Here is a 20,188-nt window from a genome sequence, read left to right as displayed (position 1 = left end):
AATTAATGTAGTTATGTAATTATGCATACTGCATGCACGTCTCCCTAGTTATTCTTCTTCATTTTGAAGACAACAACAACATGATCTGCAACCGGCTTGTGTTGAGTACCGGTATCGATACACGATAGCCTATGCATCGTGCCGTCAAATCTGTGTATTTGGGCCGCAGCATCACTTGTAGAAGTAGCTGTGACAGACGCACAAGCGCACACATTTTCACTCGAAGACTCCTTGTTATAACCGATTTTATTTCGCAGCAAGCTCTTGCAGCACCAGCTAGACCAGTGGTTCCCAACGTGGGCGATATCGCCCCCCAGGGGGCGATTTGGCGGTCTAGGGGGGCGAAAATGACGAAGGGGGCGACAGGGGGACGAAAATGGACAAAGGGGGCGATAGGGGGCTGATGACGCGTCAAAACGGCTGACCTTTTTTTTTTAGTCAACCCACGGAAATTTAGTTACAAAAAGTGTGTCAAATTAGACATTTAGCCGAAAATTTGATCTTTTTTTTTTTTAGTCAACCCGCCGGTGATTACAGTTTGTATGCCCAATTTTCGGTACACAAAATTTGGGGGGCGATGATCGGTGTTGACCTTGAAAAGGGGGCGATGGGTCGAAAAAGGTTGGGAACCACTGAACTAGACCATATTGCTTCATCTATTCTAGTGTTTCTCAAACTTTCCAGATCGCTTACCACTTTCATTTTTTATACTATGCTGCGTACCACCTGGCTCCTCAATTGCTTAGTTTACTCAAATCCACCGCATTATTAATTATTGGTCCAAGTATACATATAGCGTAGTTGGCCAATCTCACCAGTTAATCTATTTGTCCAGTGTTGTGAATCTTCTGTGACGCAACCATACCAACGTGAAATATTGCACAACTCGGGAAAATCTTACATCGCGTTTTTACAGAGGTTTTAGCTACTGCTTGCAAAAAGGTTCGCGTTCACACGAACCTGAACCTTTCCAGAGGTTCACATCATCCCTAATTATTATTATCGTCGAACTGAAACATATAACAATTATTCGATAATGACTAGTAAGCTGAAATCTGATATGGAGAGAGAGAGAGACGAGAATCGAGTATATATATTTCATACCAAGTGCGAAATCAAAATATCGAATATCAATGAACAGTGCGAAATGCAATTCGTTGTATTTGATGTTGAACAAAATGATGACATCGCTGTGATTTGATGAATGCCGGAATTATATTCTAGTTCGCGCGTGTTCACAATAACCATACCATACCGAGAACCATGCCTATATAAGTATATACCTGTAGCACTATGGTCCTACTGCGAGTTTTTCGAGGACACTGACGATGGAAGCGTGTTTTTATGTAAGTTTACAAAGGTGGGCTATCGGTTTAGCAATACTTGAACGCATCGTACTATACAAAAGTTATACTGCAGTACTATTACTCTGATAATGAGCTGTCGTAGGCATGATGAAAACATTGAAGGGGGAAAGTTGTTGTTGTTGTTGTTCGTAGTACCAATGGTGTTTTGCGAGAGCAGTGGTCATTTACACCATGCCGATAACATTTGTTATGATTTCGCGACTGCCGATTTGTGGCAAGGTCCACTTTTAGGCTTTTTAGAACACCGCTTACGGGGATCAGATGGCGAGAAGGAAAATAGATTTCGGTCGGACTCGAACCAGCCACCTATTGATGTTGCAGCTGTGGATCGTACCACTGCGCTATCTCGCCACTTGGAGGGCAAAGTATTTCATCAATGTTGTAATGTCACGATTCCATCGACAGGCAAACAAAAATATGGCGTCGCATTATACAAGTCGAAGACCTCAAGGGGCTATGACGCTTCAATGGCAAAAATTCATGAAAATATGAGCTTTCGAATACAGATAACTAGTGCACCAGTGGTTTGCAAGTGTTTATCCTACAATCTTATTTTTAACAAAAAATACTAGTAATGCTATAGCGATGTTGAAATCACGTATATGCTACTACTCAGCTAGAAAGCGAAGATCTATATTTCTGAAAGAAGAATGTAACATGGTGCCGCTGACCGGAACAGTCCCGATGAGGGACGGAGCTTATTTTAAAACTATGCTGCATTGTGTCATTTTGCTGTACATCTCCCATCTTGCTTGAGGGATTACTGGCAATCCTCATCCGGATTGTAAACTTGTCATGTCCATTTCATCTAAACGTGACGAAATCCCGTTAGTTCTACCTATATCATAATACTGCGATCAAGGTCAATTACCTTTTTTCACTCTGATCGTGCTTTGGGAAGGTGCTGTTGACGGAAGGGTTCCCCCGCCCGTGTCGTATGTCGACGAAGTAGCTGGACAAGGATATCGGTTTTTAAGATGGATGTAAAATGAAATAAATAATATAATACTAATCAATGATCCGAAATGCGCTGGTAAGTCTGTTCAAAAATAACTTGTTTATTAAAATTTTACCGGTTATTTGATTAGTTTGTTAGGTTGCGTGAATAAAACGCTGCATATCGTATTTGACTCATTTCAACCGGTAGAAGCGAAGCGACGAGTATTTATTTTAAAAGAATAACATTTTTCAAATTTTTCTTGATACCCCATAAAGTTTTGCATTGTCCAAAAAAATCGACGTATTCGTACACGTAGAATCGACGTAAATTTGACTCATATGGCGAAGTCATTGGAGTACCATAGCTAAATGATAGTATTTGCAACCGTAAATAATATATTTTTCAAATACAATAACTTCACTTCTACGGGTTGCTATTTAGCCAAATTCCTTTCGCATCGCTCTCATGCGGTAGCCATTAAAAGTTTTTTTTTTATTTGAACAAATCCATTTTTTACCCATGCAACTGCACACCTACCGGTTGAAAGGGAACCTAATTCGATGTGCAGCGACTTTTTTATAGACAACCTAACAGAATTAGACAAATAATATTAATATTCACGTTGGTATCCCGCGGCTGCAACACCAATGGGTGCGTGTTCGAGTCCGACCGAGGTCGACTTCCGAATTCCGATACCTAAGTGTTGGAGGTTTACCTAGGCTCCTCCTCGCCACCTCATCCGCGTCAGCGGTGTCTTACAAAAATCCTAGAGGTGGGCCGTGCTATAAGTCGGCAGTTACGGAAAAATAATAAGAATATCGGCCTGGTGTAAAATGACCATAGCAGTCGACAAACACCATGAATACCCCAAAAACAAACAAACAAACACGTTGGTATCAGTAAGTATAAATAGTGAATTGTAATTAGTATCAGTAATATATGACAAAAGTTACGTTTAAACAACGCTAAATTGCCTATGGATGAGTCGGTAGCAAATGCGACACAGCCGCATTAAAGTCACGAGGAAATCTTAAAATTCCGAGTAATATAGCTTGACTTTGAAGGTTCCAGGACAAGCGTAGAAGCGGTACACACTAGATGCAGTTACCTGATTTCGACTTTTTTATTATGTCGTACTTGCAACAGACGCCGAATTGAGCTATCCACAACTGCTTCACGTTATTTCGACGCAAACAGAACAGGGTGAAGAAAATAATACCCTGCAATAGACATCAGTACCATGAGTGTTCACCTGGAATAAGAGGTAACTGCGTTTCATTCGCAGGAGCTATTTCACGCGTTTCCTACGACAATTTCAATCGTGAAAGTGATGAAGACTGACCCAAAATTCATTTTTACTTTTGGAAATCTAAATGGTAAGAAGTAAGTGGTTTTGCTTAAAAACCTTTTAAGAGGAAGCGCAAGTAGTCCTCAAACATGACCAGTTTAGTTGGATTTTTCAAAAGAAATATAGAAATACTTCGTTATTGACCCATCTATTTAGTCACAAAACGGTGTAAGCAGCACATGACTCGGACATATCTCGACTCTATGTTAAAGATGTACAGGATCAGTATTTTGGATTCTAACCTGACAGGAATCCGGCATGTTTTTCATTAATAGTATCGGATCCGGATGTACATTTCTTGCCCGAGTGCCGAGTCCGGATAGGATTCAAAATTTCTAGTTCATGAATTCACTTTAAAGTGTCTTTTCGATTGTTTACAATTTACATCAATGTTTTGTGTGAACTTCGACCCGGCTAGTTTTTGCATTGCACCACAAACTCGACGAACCCTTGATAGCAAACTCCCACGCATTGCCGAGGTACAATTTAAAAAATATCGACTAAGGGGTCATTGGATGCCATCAGATCGGGGCAGGATTATTTCGGATCCAGATTTTAGCATTAACGATGGAAACAGGATCCGGGTTGGATCTGGATTCCATTTTATCAAACATGATTGGATCCGTATCCCTAAAAACCATGATAGACCATTCTTTGACAAACACTTCACTACTTTTACCTCGGTACATTCGCACTTCACTCGTTCTGCCTCATCAAATGGGTTCTCACTTCCGCTTGTATCTAAATCGTCCACCCAGAGAAGTTTCTATTATAGTGGTGCCGCTACCTGGAACTCTCTACCAGTAGACCTCAGAGATCTGCCCGACCATCTATTTAAAAAACGTTTTCGGAAATATATATTAGATGAGTGTACTGACTAAATGCCGATAATGAAATTACTGTCTTGTGTTGTTAAGTTCCGTGAGATTTGCAACTGATGCAGACTCAGTTCTGCATTGTATTGGGCCTATTTATGTAGCGCGATGTATCCTTGTAAAAATTTATCTCTACATTTCTTGTAGTTTTGTATATTCATTTTCATTTGTTATGCGCCAATGATTGTAATGTGTTATACTCCTACAGGTGGCGACTGTGTACTAAGGCCATGCGGCCCCTCGTCGTCATCCTGGTCCGTACCGGATTTTCACTGGTGTGACAAAATAAATGATTGATTGATTGATTGATCCGTAGCTCTCTACTCTATGTATATTAGGGTTATGACTAGAAAATAAAATTCAAAATTGTGTGTGTCCTGTAGTCGCAAACGATGAACTTTTGTGTCCTGATAGCAAAATTACCAAAAGTTAGGACTGGTTAAACAAAAACCTCCCGCACAAAATTTTTCCAGTTTTCACGGTATGAAGGATAGGCTTTTTTTTGTACATACAGACTATATAAGATATATACCGACTGATTTGAATCTAACTGACACAATTCCAATTGTGAAGATTTAAAATAGTATTTTGGTAGATTTTGATCGCTCATATTGAATTATTACTATCGTTTTCTTGCTTAAAGTAAAAATTAAATAATTAATAAATAATTATTAATTTCGATTTTAGATGTAGACTGTATAGATCGTATAATTTCTATTTGTCTGACACAAATCGAACTGGTTGTTCGAAAAGGCGAAAGTAGAACAACTCAACATATTTTCAGCGGTCTAGAAAACCGATTAGAGGAATATGATGAAACTTTGAAAATGTCATATCATATGTGTCTCAGCATCTGTTGATACTGCGCGGCGGAATGGCGTTGTTGTGAAACTACAAATTGCAGTGATGAGCAATGGTTTTCATAAACCACAATACATTGGTTGCCAACATATTATTATCGATTCTTAAAACATATATCAGAGTTGTTCAATCCAACATCCTCAACAAATCCAACTCTCAGCTACAAATTTGGAGATGATATGGTAAAATACTACGAAAACTTGGTACAATCCATCAAGCCATGATTTGAAATGAAAATATTAGAAAACCGAGGATGAAGGAATGATTTTAAGTTTATCTATGTGCTGTGCAGAGCATGCCGCTTTTTCAGAGAAAATAGTAGATTACCACTAATCAAATGGCATAAACTTGCAACTCTACGCAATGCGAGATGGAGCTCAAGGGCTATAATTCCGTACTTCCAAGTCCCCAGATGGAGAGTAACTCTTGAGATATCATGCTTATTCCTCGCAAATGCGTGTCAGGAAGCATGGTATTCTAACCAGATGCCCATAGATGGAATTTACTGGAGCCCGACCGTTTATCGTTCGGGACGATATCACACTTCGACAGAATTATCGGTATCAGCCATTGAAGCTGAAAAATTATCGGCAATTCTCGTGACGTCACAACATGGCGGTAGGAAGTCAGAAAACTATCATCTTTGACCGCTAGATTGAGAAGATTGATATATGTCACAAGCTTACACTTAACAGGTGTCCAGATGTAGCCTTTCTAGTTTATTTCAAGTTCAAATATAACAATGGCTGTAAAGATGTTCAAATAAATGCTCTGAAGCTTTGAAAATGTGCTTATGTAGCCTATATCCAACTTCTTTTGAATATCGGCTGAATGTATTGGGGTTCTCGGTCACGGTGTGAGATATCGGTTTTATCGGTATCGACCCAAAAATCCAATATCGATCGGGCTCTAGAGTATACCAAAGATTATTTGCTGCTAGTTTTGCACTCGAATGTCCTGCAGCGTCAAAATGCCTTATAATCCCATTGGAAGTCGGATATATCCGTTGTAGATGTCCCTGGCACTAACATAATAACAGAGAGAGAAGTCAAATTGATGGATGAACTTTACCAGAAGTACAAAATGACATATATATGAAGATTAAATTTGCAGCAAAGAATACCTTTGAATTGTAAATTTTTTCTATATTTGAACCAGTGTCGAAAATTTGGTTTGTGCGGGACATTTTTTTCGATTTGAACAAAATGATTATAATTTTTTAAATTTATACCAAAATGCTCATCAATTCCTGCTACAGGCGATTTTATTTTTTTAGTCATAACCCTAATGTATATGTATACCTGGAATGCGTTTCCGATGGAGAATAGCCAGCTGAATGTTTCGTTTACGATCTCGTCTTCTGAAAGCGTGAGAGGAACGGCGAACATCCAAGTCACGCCCAGCAAACTCGATATCAGAAACACTCGGATTAGCTGATTCTTCAATTCTGGGTCTTTACCGGCTTGGCGACTAAGCTGGAATTAAATTGGAAGGTGTTATTACGAAAAATCAGTCGTCCATACTGAGCAAAGTAGAGAAACTAAAGAATTTGCAGCTCTTTCCAATTAAATTAGACTTAATGAATTCGCAAAAACTTGAAAATTGAATCCAGTTCCGAATGAGATAGACAAGAATCAGGTTCAGTTCATATCGAGCCAGAGTTGATAGGAATTGCAAATGTCTTTACAGCAACCTCGGATGAAATCTCACTATATAGTTTTCCTGTAACATTTTCAGGAAACCAGAAATTAGATTAGAATTAAAATTAGAGCATAGAAACATCTGAAAAATTAGACTAAAATTACATTGCCAACGTTTCGCTCTAATTAGACTAGTTAAACAATTGGAATTATCTAGTTGTTCGAGTCAGACACAGAGCAATAAGCATTTCCACACTGTGCGGTGCGTGAATGATAAGTGTAGCTTATTACGAACTTGTTTACTGTTCCGCCGTTCATATAATTGCGGATAGGAGTAGATAGAACATTACATCGTATGACCAATGTTTTCTCTAAGCTGCGCACGTGCGCAAATGCGCAGTGCTGACGCGGTCTCTGCGCACAGAAAATCCAAGTTGAGCACTAAAAATCTGAAGTGAGGGCCTTTTTTTATTCGTTACGCACTGTTATTGTCCAAGGGTCTGCGCAGTGATTTGGTGAGTGAGCGCACACTCGTCACAAAAATTAGAGGGAACATTGCGTATGACTATATTGGGTTGTGAATGCGAATCCAGTATTTATCGTAATGATTTGAGTCTAATGAGACGCTATTCTTTTCAGGTACTGAAATTATACACGACACTTTCCAGTTTCAGTTATATCATCAACGGGAAATCTATAACGTTGTAGCACAGTATTCAACGCATGTAGCGCAAACAGCGCACGTTCGTGGAACCGAGATTTCTGTTAGGCAGTGAAGAATACGCTACATTCCCACAATGCGCAATGAAATATGTAGGGTCAAAACAATATCGAAATATCTTGTAATGTGACGCGTAACTGGGATCGTATTCTTCCCAGTCGCTTAAATATTCATATTTAAACTTTACAAATCTGTCATGATGGCGTAATGAGCGTTACCCAAATGTTCGAGTCGAAGCTTAATACGAAATCGAATAACTTGATTTTGTCCTTCAAGACAATGGAATTGCAAATTAAAACGATGACGTATGATTTATATTATATTTATAATAGGACGCAAAGAGCGTCCGCACGCCAAACACAGCCAATTTTACATTGGATGTTTACTGCGTGGTAATTTGATTCATCATCAGCGTTTTCCCGCAATCTGGGCACATCAATGTTAAATTGATCATTGACCTCAATATACGCGCTGATAATAAGGTTTGGCGTGATATATACACAGAACTATATGGTTAATTGAGTTTCCGTGTTTCCTATACGAATGAATTCGTTTTGGCTTCGCATTTTAAGAGCATTTGGGTTTAGATCATTAATCACATAGAGTGAAGATAAACAAGGTAACAAGCTTGTTTCACTTTACGGCCCTGACTTTGGAAGGTGACTTTAGTAGGGTAGTGGTACGTTAAACTACTGTGAAACCAATGGTTATAGTTATATAGGTAAGAGCGCAAATCCATTCGTAATTCCTGAAGTTTCAAGTAGGCTCCTAATCGATATTCAGTGTCACATATAAAGCCTTAAACCAGTGGTACCCAACCTTTTTCGAGTAATCGCCCCCTTTTCAAGCTCCACATCGATCATCGCCCCCAAATATTGGGAACCGAAAATGAGCATACAAAGTGTAATCACCGTCGAGTTGACAAATAAAAAAGGTCAACTTTTCAGCTTGACCTCACAATTACACTTTTACAGCCAAATTTTCGTGAGTTGACAAAAAAAAAAGTCATTTCTCCGACTTGACTCCAAAATAACCGTTTGAACGCGCCATCGCCCCCTATAGCCCCTTCTCTATTTTCGCCCCCTATACCGCAATATCGCCCCATGTGGGGAGATATCGCCCACGCTGGCAACCGCTGCCTTAAACGAAAGTGGGCTGTTCTATGGGTCTACATCTCAGGGATCATAATAAGAAAATCGGTTTAGCGTTAACTGACTATGGATGCCGAAACTCTATAAATACTAAACAACAACCGTGGCGTTGAACACTTGAGTAATTGGTACTGTATGCTGCTATGTTCGACTGGGCTCGTACACATGTTACCATTCGAGATTGTGATCGAGAATGTGGGCTCTTGTTAAGTCTAGCGTTTTCTTTTAATGGGATATAAAGTCACATGATCAATTATTGAATACTCAATTGCAGTAAAAGTAGGCTTTTAGAGATATAGAACGGTAATATCGTAACAAACAATATTTTTATATTTCCAAATTTGGAAATGGAAAATGTAAAATGCCATAACAATTGCAGCTAACAGGAGATTTCCACGTGATAAGTTATACAGCCTATAATGAGACGTATGATTTGAGAATCTCATTTGACCTGTGTAATATCCACGAATGTACGATGGAATGAAATCTTACGTTCGGCCTTTTCAGGTTGATCTTGTGCATGATCACTATGAATCCCACGAAATTGATAGCGAACATGATACCAACAGGCACCAGGAACCCGAAATACAACGCATACGAGTGCAGCCAACAGAGCCTGTCGCCCGCGTACGATGATTTCCAGCACAGCGGATCTGAAAAAGATATCATCATCTGTCAGCCTTACCGAAAACAGGCCTAAAATACTTGATTTTCTACTTATGCCGGGTTCGCTACTTCTAATTGCGACTGAGTACATAGATTTACGACGTTACATATACTTTCACTTGAGTACCAAGTAAGTATTCTAGTAGCCTACTATACAATTTTGCTGAAAAAAAAACCTGAAAACTATGCTAAGGAGAAGTGGAAGTAGCCTACAAACATAAGTACTTGTGTAAGTAGAGCAAAACCTACGTGAGTACTTCGGAAAAGTAAAGGTACTTCTTTACCGACAACCCCTGGGTTTCATTCGAGCAATTCGTGGATCCAATTATCTCATCATATTTAAATGAGTGACGACTTTTCATAATAGTACGGTGTATACTGATTTCTCAAGCATTAGATGTTAATATACACTTAAGCTCCTCTCCAAACTATAGGTACTTCAAAGATCCACCAAGGTAGAGTCCTCGTACACTTGTAATACATATAGTTACAGCTATATTTGGAATATTGCTAATATCAAGCTCCACAAATAAAACATATACGAACCGTTGTCCTTGGACGGGATCCAACCATCGACAGTATCGCCGACAGTGAAAGCAACCACGAACGTAATAGCGGTGGTCGTCAGTGAAGCGGCATACACCAAAATACTGGCTTTAAACACAAACCGACCGTGGATGTCTTCGAACACCCGGATGAATTTTCTTAAAATGGAATATAGTAACGATAAGAAACTAAATCAACCCGAGCATTACCTATATACCCTCGCACGGTAATATATTACAGTTGCGAACACCCATGGCTTGGATTTGATGGTGCATCTACCAACCCAGGGTTGTCTTGACTCGAGTTGCAATTTTCGGTGACTTGACTTGACACGAGAGTCATCTTCTTCAAAATAAAAAGTTACTCGACCTTACCTGAGTCCTTTTGTGTAGCCCATTGACTCGACTAGTACTCAAGTCATTGCGCATGACGTGACCGCAAGTCATATGACTCAAGACATTCTATATTACTTATTCAAGCCTCGTGTATCAGGGCTGATACTTGAACGCACAAAAACTGTCTTTATCTGTTTGAATAAACGTATTAAGAGAGGGAAAATGAGGATATTAGGAATGTGAGGCCTTCGATATCACAAAAAATATATAAAAAAAGACTGAGAGTGAGTTGAACCTGACTTGAACTCGAAACTAAACAACGATCACAGTGTTTGGACTCGGACTCGAGTCTCAACATAGTACTCGAACTCGACCGTCTGCTTCCCGACTTGGACTTGGACTTGATTCGGTGGTGAGTTGATGTCTATAGTATATTCACCAACACTAAGGTAGGAATTCTGGAGTCGATCTCGATCGGATAAGAACCCTCAACCCATTTGTGTTGCAGCTGGGGATTTTACCATACGCTATATCTCGCCACTGACTCGACTTGACTCGAATCAACACCATACGAGTGAAATTGAATTGTGACTCGTAACCGTTGACTTAGTTGCAACCCTGGATATAGTACGTCACACAAACGGATACCTAACATAATACTAACCTGTACATGACGTAAAATTCCGTGATCATCCACCCCCATGCCGAAAGGAATGAGAATTGCAGGACGGCAGTAACCACGAGGCATGGAACATAAGAGCGCGGTCTCTCTACTCCTGCCAGAAACGTGAGATAACCGACCAGCAACGAGGAGCACAGGTGTAAATGGATCTGGTTCAACTTATTTTTTCGGAGGGACCTGAAATATTTATATTCTGAAAAATTAGAAAATAGGGACAAGCGATGCGTGTAATAATCAGTAGCAGAAATGGTCAGTGACGAAATAATTCTACTTCTACTTCTACTTCGCACAGCTTTCACATTATTAGACAAAACTAGATCTAAACTACGTAATGATTCACTTTTTAGATATAATATTATGACTCAGAACATTTTTAGCATGGCTATAACAATTTTGATTAGGTAAAGTCGCCTCATTCAGCAACAGAAATGCGAAAGAGATTGACCAATTAGCGTCAATAACATAGAAACGACTTACCTAAAATATAAGTATGTGACAATCATCAACAACAAGCCAACGATTGACAAAGTGCATCCAATCTCCCCCACAATATCCAAGATGTAACTGTTTTTGACGTTGTTTGTTTTCTGAATCCAAATTTGAGGTATATACGCAGAATTAGTGGTATAGCGGCCCAAGTTATCGTCATAATAAAAGTTTCTTACCACTAACACAGCAAAATTGGTCGCGTGATTACAACTACACCTGACATATTCCGGTGTATCTCCGTATTGAGTTTCGCAGCCGCTATATTCCCAGTTTTCAGTTTCAAGGTCGAGAAATGTACACCGCTGGGTCGTAAAACTGCATCCACTTACACTTGCCTGTTGTTAATCATTAGGTAAAACTACGAAGCTCGAGGTTGTCATCATTATGTCTCATGTTACCGACGATACTACCACTTCGTTTGTGTCGGAGGTCTGCTCGGAGACCGGAAAGGACATTCTGATGGGGTCTGGAAGGTTTTGCAGTGTTGCGTTTGTAATCTGGATACTGAGCACCTGAACAAATATGGAGCTATTATGTATTAGCAATAGAATAATATGTTCATATTGAATTTAATCTGCATACTTTCGGCTGCTATTCGTCAGAGTTGGTGTATAATCGTCAACAACAAGGTGAGAATTCAAAAGAACCTTCTCTATCAACAATTGTGATGAAACAATCGTAATATGAAACGCTATTTATAGTAAAAGATAGAAGTATTTTACAACTCACGGAAACATGGTCATAAATGAGTTTGCGGAGTGAGGATGTTCCAATTCTGCTATATCATATATATTGTATCAAAGACTTGCGATGTTGTTTTGAAATATATAACGAATGAGCTTCATCGTTTTAAATTAGACTACCTGACTCATCTCGGCATTCTCTTCGTCACTATTCGGAAAGAGTGTCGTGTCTTTATGAAGGAAGAACACGGCATTTCGCGACGCATTAGTCGGTGTCCCGAGCGCGGACTGAGGCACACGAGCAGTAATGTTACGCCCATTTCCTTTGGCAACGCTGGTTGGCGCGTCGGTAAAATCAACCGATGATCGTCCGTCGACTTTTTGAGCCTGCGGTTCGATGGCAATACAGAATGTTTTCATTAAACCAATCTTAGTGCAAGGCTGACTTGTAAGTTGTAATTACTGTATTGCTGGAATTATAGAAACCAATATACGGACAATTTACGGCAATTTGGCTCCGTGGAAATTTCGTAGCAAGGGTTGATCTCAAAGGGATACTAGTCTTGAAGTTTTCATATAATCGCACGACCGTATCTAGTGATTGGTAAGAGTTTTCTCTAGGGTTACCATACGTCCTTGTCCTCATTTTTTCAATAAATCGAAACTGTCCTCGGAGGACGCCTAGTCGCTTCGACATCTTCCTTTCTTTTCATTGTATCGCATTTTTTTGTGGTGTATTGAACTGATAAAATTGCTAATAAACCAATGATGATGATGAAGTCCTCTTTTTGGGATTGTTTTGTCAAGAAAAAAGTATTAAAATACGATAAAAAACTCATCTCCGACGCAGCGAACGTCAGGAGTTGGCAAGACAATCAACGAAAAAAGCGGGTAATTCGGGAGTCGAGTCAAAGTGATGACTATAGAACGATTTTTTTGACGTGTCAAAATAAGTCAAAATTTTGTCAAAATTGTAGCGTTAGGTCAAAATTGTTTACAAAGTCAAAATTTTTTTGACCTCAGCATTTCGTTTGTATCGTAGATTTTTCACGTCAGTGAACGTATCATTTGATATTTTACAGCTTGTAGCCGACTTTATAGGCCTTCCGTTGTAGACGACCCATTGTCTGCTCATTGTGAATCATATACGGTGAAATGAAACTGATAGGTTGACATGGTGTTTTGGTCAACGTACCGCAATATCCTAATTGAAGCAAGACTGCTTGGGCATTGTATGGCTGTTATATCAAGAAGCGCATGATGAAAAATTGTGATGTAGAAAACATTGTCAGAATGAAGCAACACGGTGTGTCACCAGCAGTGTACTCACAACTTCAGTGTTCTCAACTTACAACTGCTGCGGTTGAACGTTCCTTCTTCATTCTTGACAAGCTATAGGACAGACACTTTCTACCCGAGAATGTAGAAAAGTATCTTACGTTGTACTACAACAAATTTTAATTATTTCTACCTTAATACGTGATGTGACTAATACTGGAATTCTTCCTTCGGCCATTCGTCATACGGTCATTTCGTTAAAATGCAAGTCTTTTCGTGTAAAAATTTGTGAGTCTTTCAGTAAAAAACTTTTTTTTTTCAGGCCAAACTACTTCGTTAGGACCGACAGTTCCAACCAGAAATTAAGATAAGTAGTACAATTTTAATATTATGTGCGAAAACACCTAATTTTCATACGTGAGATCAATTTCTTTTTGAAAATTTGTTTCTTTAGGTCAACATCTGCCATTTTTCAGGTAAAAAACGTTCTAGTGATGACCTTTTTTTAGTCAATATAGTGCTACTGGTCGAAAAATTTTCAAAATCACCAGTTCTCTCTTCCGGTGCTAGAGCTTTCACAATATTGGAAAAGTGTCCTCTTTTTCGGGTCTCAAAATGTGGTAACCATAGTTTTATCAAATCTTGTGTTCATATATAGCACAGTGGTTACCAGCCGCCTGTGGTACGCGAAGGTCTTCCAGGTGGTTCGCGAGTATATTCTGTTTTTTTCGACCGAAGGGAGTTGTTAGTTCAGGTAGGGGTTGATTTTGAGTTTTCTGAAGCCGTCGTCGTCGTGGGTAAGGCCGATCCCGTCAATGACGACCCACGGCGAAGAGATCTAGTCGTAAAGCATTGGAATTCTTACCTAACCAAATTCCATTTTAGTATACTTGACCACAAGAATTTTGCTGCTTTCAGCAGTTCAACACGGTGGAAACATTTTTGACAGGCTTCGGCGAGGTAACTTATGTAGGTGGTACGCGAGTACTGCATAAAACCTTGAAATGGTATGTGGTTGGAAAAAGGTTGGGAACCACTGATATAGCGAACCATTGTTGTTGTCTCGTAGGAGCGACATACAGTGCTAGAAGGGCAGTGAGTCGTGTCCGTCCAGTGTCGCCTCTACTTATAGGTCACAGTGGTTACTCACCAGAAATTTCACGGACCATGACGTGATATCTAAAACGTTTTGTATAAGCTCGATGTTGTCCGCAAAGATTCCGAAGGATCTTATTAGTTTTGTGCTTTCAGCTTTCTCAAGTTGATCTCCCACAGTACTGTCGAGAGCCTTGCGTAGATTATCCGTTGCCCATATGATATTATACATTGCTAATTCTGAAACCTGAAAGGAAACTTCCTTGATAACTATTATCTCCCAAATTGCCAATGGGACTATGGGAGGAAGACGGTACTCCGCAACCATTACAAGTAGATGTATACAATATACATAGAGCATGGCATCGGATGGTATCAGGTCATATGACCATCTCCTTCCTTACGCGTCCTACTGTAAAGTATATGCTCAAATCTTGAATACTAATGCGTCACTATGTTAGCAGAATAATTATAACAAACGTTTTTACCATAATAAAGCCTGCATTGCAGTAAATTAGTGATGGATTGTAGTTCTGGTCAATACTTTCAAATTTAGGGGGCGTCTCCAATTTATTTGTGATTCTCTTCAAATATAAACTTTGCTCACCTTGATGTCATTTTGCTCGACGTTCTGCGAAATGTCGTGATAAAGATCGATAAATTTATCCAAGTCGTCAGTAGTCGATTCCTTATATTTGGAAGATAGGGTTGTCATAGTAGTCATGAAGTCAGTTAACAAATCTTCTGTAAGCTGACCTCCCTTTTCCTATCATAACATATAATAATATGTATGCATGGTGTTTTCTTCATTAAGTATAACTTTTGAACCTTTTTCTTCGCCTTAAGCTGCACATCTCATTGGGTACCGTACCAAGTTACAATTTTCATCTCACGCTAACAGCCTAACTATCTTGAATGTTAGGGGATTTCGCTAAAGACGGCGTCCCACTTAGTAACTTTGTGACCTAACGTTTACTGCCATTTAGTTGCAGGCTATTTTGCACGTGCCAATTATTGCGACAGTAAAAAACCAAGGAATCGCATTTTGCAGCATGTCGGCCACTCTGATTGACAATACGCATGGGCCTATATTCTTCCAGCCACACGAGAGACGTGGATTGCGCTGCAAATGGTTTTCAAACTGTAGTAGGATGTGGGATGGAGCTTGAAATAGTGGCGTGTTTCAGGGTTGTAATGACTCGAGTGCGACTAGAGTCACCATTTTCTGATGACTCGACTTGACTCGAGTCATTTTCTCAAAATACGGAAATGACTCGACTCGACTCTAGTCAATCTGTGTATTGACTCGACTTGGACTCGAGTAATTTCGCATGACTCAAACCAAGTCATATGACTCGAGACTCAGACGGCCAAGACCGACATTTCATTGAAATTTCGAAGAATAGTAAAGTAACAAACCTATTGGTATTTCGTCATTGGTACTGGTACTTGAAAATACGACCAGAAACTGCTAAAAGTGAGGAAAATTAGAATAATGTAAATGCGAACCATTCGATATCACCAAATAGAGTTATAAAACGTAGATTTAACAAGACTTTAACTGGAAACTGAGTTGCCAACAGAATGACTTGGACCATGACTCGGAATCGACCCTCTGCTCGATGACTTGGAATCGGACTTGACTCGGTGGTGAATTGAAAATGACTCGATTTGACTCGAGTCAAAACTATAAAAGTGAGATTGACTAGTGACTCGGAGCCTTGTGACTTGGTTACAACCCTGGCGTGTTCTATAAAGCGAGTGCGATCCAACCACCGCCATCTTTCATTGTATCGCAGTCTTGTGGTGTATCGAAGTGATGAAATTGTTAGCAATAAGTTGAATTGAATTGACAAACAATTTCATCATTTCAATACACCACAAGACTGCGACCTGCGATACAATGAAATATTGGTAGGTTTCAAAACGATTTGGAGTAGTCTTCGAAATCAGACAGCCACCTGGCCTAGACAATGTAAAAAAGAAGGCATGAACACTGAATGAAAAGTAAAGAAGTTAATCTAAATGGACAAGTGACAAAAAGGCAGCATATGTCGGAAGGCGAGATTGATATGTCATGGTCCGGTAAACTTGAGGGATAACTAGAATTGTAGCTCGGTTCGGTTTATTAGCAATTTTATCAGTTCAATACACCATAAAAAATTAGTATACTTGGGATAAGGCATATCCCCTGAGGCTGAATTTTAACAGTATGCTTATTTCTGAAAATGACACTCTGTGTTATACGACTCACGTATTTCGATACCGATTCCCATGTAACCGAACAATTAATTTCTTGAAGAGAACTCCGATCATAGCGTGCGCCATTACTTCCGTTTGTACATCGAATGGTTGCAGTGTGATCTGTTATTGAAATGGGATGGTTTCACTGATTTCGAAGAATAAAACTCTTCAGCAACAATCGACTCGCATGCCAGACTAGCACAAACCACTGGATTTTCAAAATGTGCAACTAGAACTCGAACTCGAACTACTCACTTTTAAGAACTGACAGCTGGAACTAGAACTAACGAGCTTTAAATATCCACAACTATAACTGGATTCAATCCCGAAGCATTTGTCGATTATCGCTAATCGGCACTTGGCAGTACTGCGACAATACTTACTGAATTACAAATGGGATAAGAAATATTGGAGATAAAATCGGTATTTCAAAAGGACGGGGTTTCGAGTTTGAAATGGGAGAGGTTTCGACCCCCATAAAACCCAGCTCTTGACTGTTAGTAGTCGTGACTCTGAGCTTTGCTAGTTGTTCGATAGCTATTTTATTTAAATACATAACTAGAACTATAGCTATAACTACTATTCAAAATACGCAGCTAGAACTCGAACTCGAACTACCCAAAAGATAGTAGTTAGCTGATCGACAAATAACTAAATTGAATAGTATATTCAGATTGAAATCAACCCGAATATTTTCGCTTGACACTCATCAGAGGTAATCGTCAGCAATTAGTAAAGAATTCGAAACAACATCGTATATCAACAATCGTATTACAGAATACGACGTCACCAGCATGAAATGTCGAATACGAGAGCGTTCAATGTACAATTGTTAAATGGTAGCCTACACGAACTATTTTTGTTGATATACGATGTTGTCTAGAATTCTCTACTAGTTGCTGACGATTACCCCTGACGAGTGTCAGCCGAAAATGTTCGGGTTGATTTCAATATGAATATAGGCCTACAGTTCAATTTTATATTGAAGTTCTGTGCCTCCAAGAAAATGTTCAAATAACTAGATTGGTAGTTTGTACAACTGTCTCATGCACATCGCGCTGGAAGCGATCGATACCCGTTGTCTCTAGGGTTGCATTTAAAACAAATGCTTGTTTAAAACACTTTGTTTAAAACATGTTTTAAACAAAGGCCTTTAACAAAAAAATGTGTTTTTTAAGATGTTTATTATACCATAAGTTTGTAAATACTTTCCAAAAAACATGATGTATGAGCCTACGGACGATTACCAGCCGATGTAGCCGACGTATACGATATGGGATGGTTGGAACCCGCGAAATAGTCTGTTGAACAGCTATAATACGTAGGTATATATCATTGGTACGGAATGCATGTTCTGATGATGATGACCGCCGACCGTAAAAAAATGCTGCATGACGAATCAGTCCTGGTTAAACATATTTCTGGTCTGTATATGACAGGGGTTGGAAGCCTATTTCGTCAAAGGAGCTATATTTACCCTATATTCAATGGTCAATGTCAATCCACTATGCGGTCACAATTGAATATCCGTGACGTCATTGCCTAATAAAACAATAAAAAACGATAAAAACATGGTTCAAACAAGGGCCTTGTTTTAAAAATGTTTGTAATAAATAGATTTTTGTTTTAAACACAACCCTGTTTGTCTCTGTATGCTCAGTGTCAGTGATGGTAATTGCTGACTTTTAAATGAAGCTGTGTCGAATACTATAACGGGTAGGAATGACGGGGAGTACATTTTGGTTGTGACAGATAACCCATTAGGGGTGTATATATATATGATTGTTGGTTGCTATTGTGATGGTACTGTGTTATTTCTCGGCCTGCCAAGTGTCATATAGCACCGACTATGTGAAATGGACACTTGGTGAACACATGACAATGCATGCTTCCTTCTTGTTCTTGTATATGAACTGGCGGCCGTGAGGATGCAGAAATAAAGCTGACTAAAAACTATTATCCATCTCTTTACATCGACTATATTAGGAGGTCTTCCACATTGGTAACCTGAGGGAATTCCATAAGCTTGAAGTGTGAGTCGTGAGATACTATATATATAATTACCATCGTCCTCGCAGTTTTCTTTTGAACGCACCCAATCCCCCGGCTTACTTTCACCGAAATTCCAACTTGATATATTAGTCGTATGGGGCTTTATGACGTCAGGCAAGCAGGTGACAGGAGCTGTCACTGAATATTTAAAATATATACAAATTTGGCGTAACATAAATGTAAAATAATATTAAAACCATAACTCTGATGTCAATCATAACGCTGGCTCTATCAATAAGCTATCATTCCAGTTCGGCGCTTGTTTCAAAGTCAGTCTCACTCAACCGATAGTTTCGAAGCACATCGTCCATGATTACTTGATTAATTTGGAATGGAATACGCATGGCGCCATTTAGATGTGGGATCAGAGGCGAATTGGCCGTTCAGAATTGTGGCAACGGAGTTTAGATAATGAATAACAGAGCAAGACAGAAATGTCTTACTTTACGGGCACAGAGATACCCAATTACATGGTTGGATTTCAGTACCGCAGACGTTCTTACCTATCTCTGGTGCTTCGACGGATATATTTCCTAACCCATAATTATTGTCTTTGAGGGCCACGGCGTGAAAGCTTTGAATATCTTTGCTAGAAAGCTCTCTGCCGTTCGCAGTCGCAGTTTCGTACCAGACCACAACCGAACCCTGGGTGATCTTCTTGACATTGACCGTGGAAGATATTTCTCTGAGGGCGCTTGTGAGGATCTCAGTTATGTTATCGGAGATTCTTCGAAACTCTGGGGAGCTGGTGTTTGCGTACTCTTCTTTGTAGGGTAATCCAAACTTTTGCTTCAACAGCAAAGGCTCTAAAAGTAAGGTATTGTAAATGATAGTTTTATGATTAGATCTTACTCTTCATATCTAGCAGTATGGACAAGATAGCAGATTGTTGTAGAATGTAGATTATTGTATCTAAAGACTGTCATATGTTAAATGTATTTTGCTGTTGTTGAAATTCATAGTGTTTGTCGACAACGATGGTCATCTACGCCAAGCTGATATTCCTTATTTTTGATTCCGTATGGGTGCCGACTAGTTGTAGCACGGCACACTTCTAGGCTTTTTTTAAGACATCGCTTACGTGAATGAGATGACGATGTATGATGTATGATAGCTCACTTACAGAAACATCATAATCAGACTTGGATAATGAATAATTCCAGTTGTTGAAATTGGTCTTATTAGATCGAAATACTGGTGCTCTAATTCTAATCT

General features: G+C 39.3%; 3 protein-coding genes across 3 annotated transcripts in view; 1 reads left to right on the top strand and 2 right to left on the bottom strand.

Moving 5' to 3' along the window:
• The window catches only part of LOC145449995 (placenta-specific gene 8 protein-like), a 152,732-nt gene that overhangs the window by 74,495 nt on the left and 58,049 nt on the right, over positions 1-20,188 (top strand). The gene's annotated exons all lie outside the window — the stretch shown is intronic.
• Positions 1-20,188, bottom strand: part of LOC145441779 (uncharacterized) — a 97,244-nt gene that overhangs the window by 70,992 nt on the left and 6,064 nt on the right. The gene's annotated exons all lie outside the window — the stretch shown is intronic.
• On the bottom strand, positions 1,079-19,804 carry LOC145449990 (latrophilin-like protein LAT-2). Its single transcript, XM_080328430.1, has 16 exons — positions 19,477-19,804; positions 18,986-19,111; positions 16,932-17,041; positions 15,285-15,443; positions 14,733-14,924; positions 12,485-12,691; positions 12,020-12,133; positions 11,798-11,956; positions 11,610-11,719; positions 11,115-11,309; positions 10,116-10,273; positions 9,396-9,556; positions 6,693-6,866; positions 3,416-3,527; positions 2,239-2,319; positions 1,079-2,175 (listed from the first exon to the last, which is right to left on the bottom strand). Exons 4-16 carry the CDS (start codon positions 15,399-15,401, stop codon positions 2,141-2,143), a joined length of 1,815 nt encoding a protein of 604 aa, XP_080184556.1. The 5' UTR covers positions 15,402-15,443; positions 16,932-17,041; positions 18,986-19,111; positions 19,477-19,804; the 3' UTR covers positions 1,079-2,140.

The sequence above is a fragment of the Botryllus schlosseri genome, chromosome 1 (genome assembly GCF_051294905.1).
Source record: "Botryllus schlosseri isolate E-star chromosome 1, Bs_hap1, whole genome shotgun sequence".
Taxonomy (NCBI): domain Eukaryota; kingdom Metazoa; phylum Chordata; class Ascidiacea; order Stolidobranchia; family Styelidae; genus Botryllus; species Botryllus schlosseri.
Note: the sequence above shows the minus strand (reverse complement) of the source record. Positions and strands in the feature narration are given on the sequence as shown.

Bases quoted from the DNA above. Each gene is read 5' to 3' on its own strand.
- LOC145449990 (XM_080328430.1), bottom strand. From the start codon at position 15,401: ATGACTACTATGACAACCCTATCTTCCAAATATAAGGAATCGACTACT. The intron at 12,134-12,484 runs GTAGTCTAATTT...ATATTTGTTCAG, and splicing joins AGAATGCCGAGATGAGTCAG to GTGCTCAGTATCCAGATTAC. The intron at 2,320-3,415 runs GTAACTGCATCT...ATCCTTGTCCAG, and splicing joins AATAAAAAAGTCGAAATCAG to CTACTTCGTCGACATACGAC.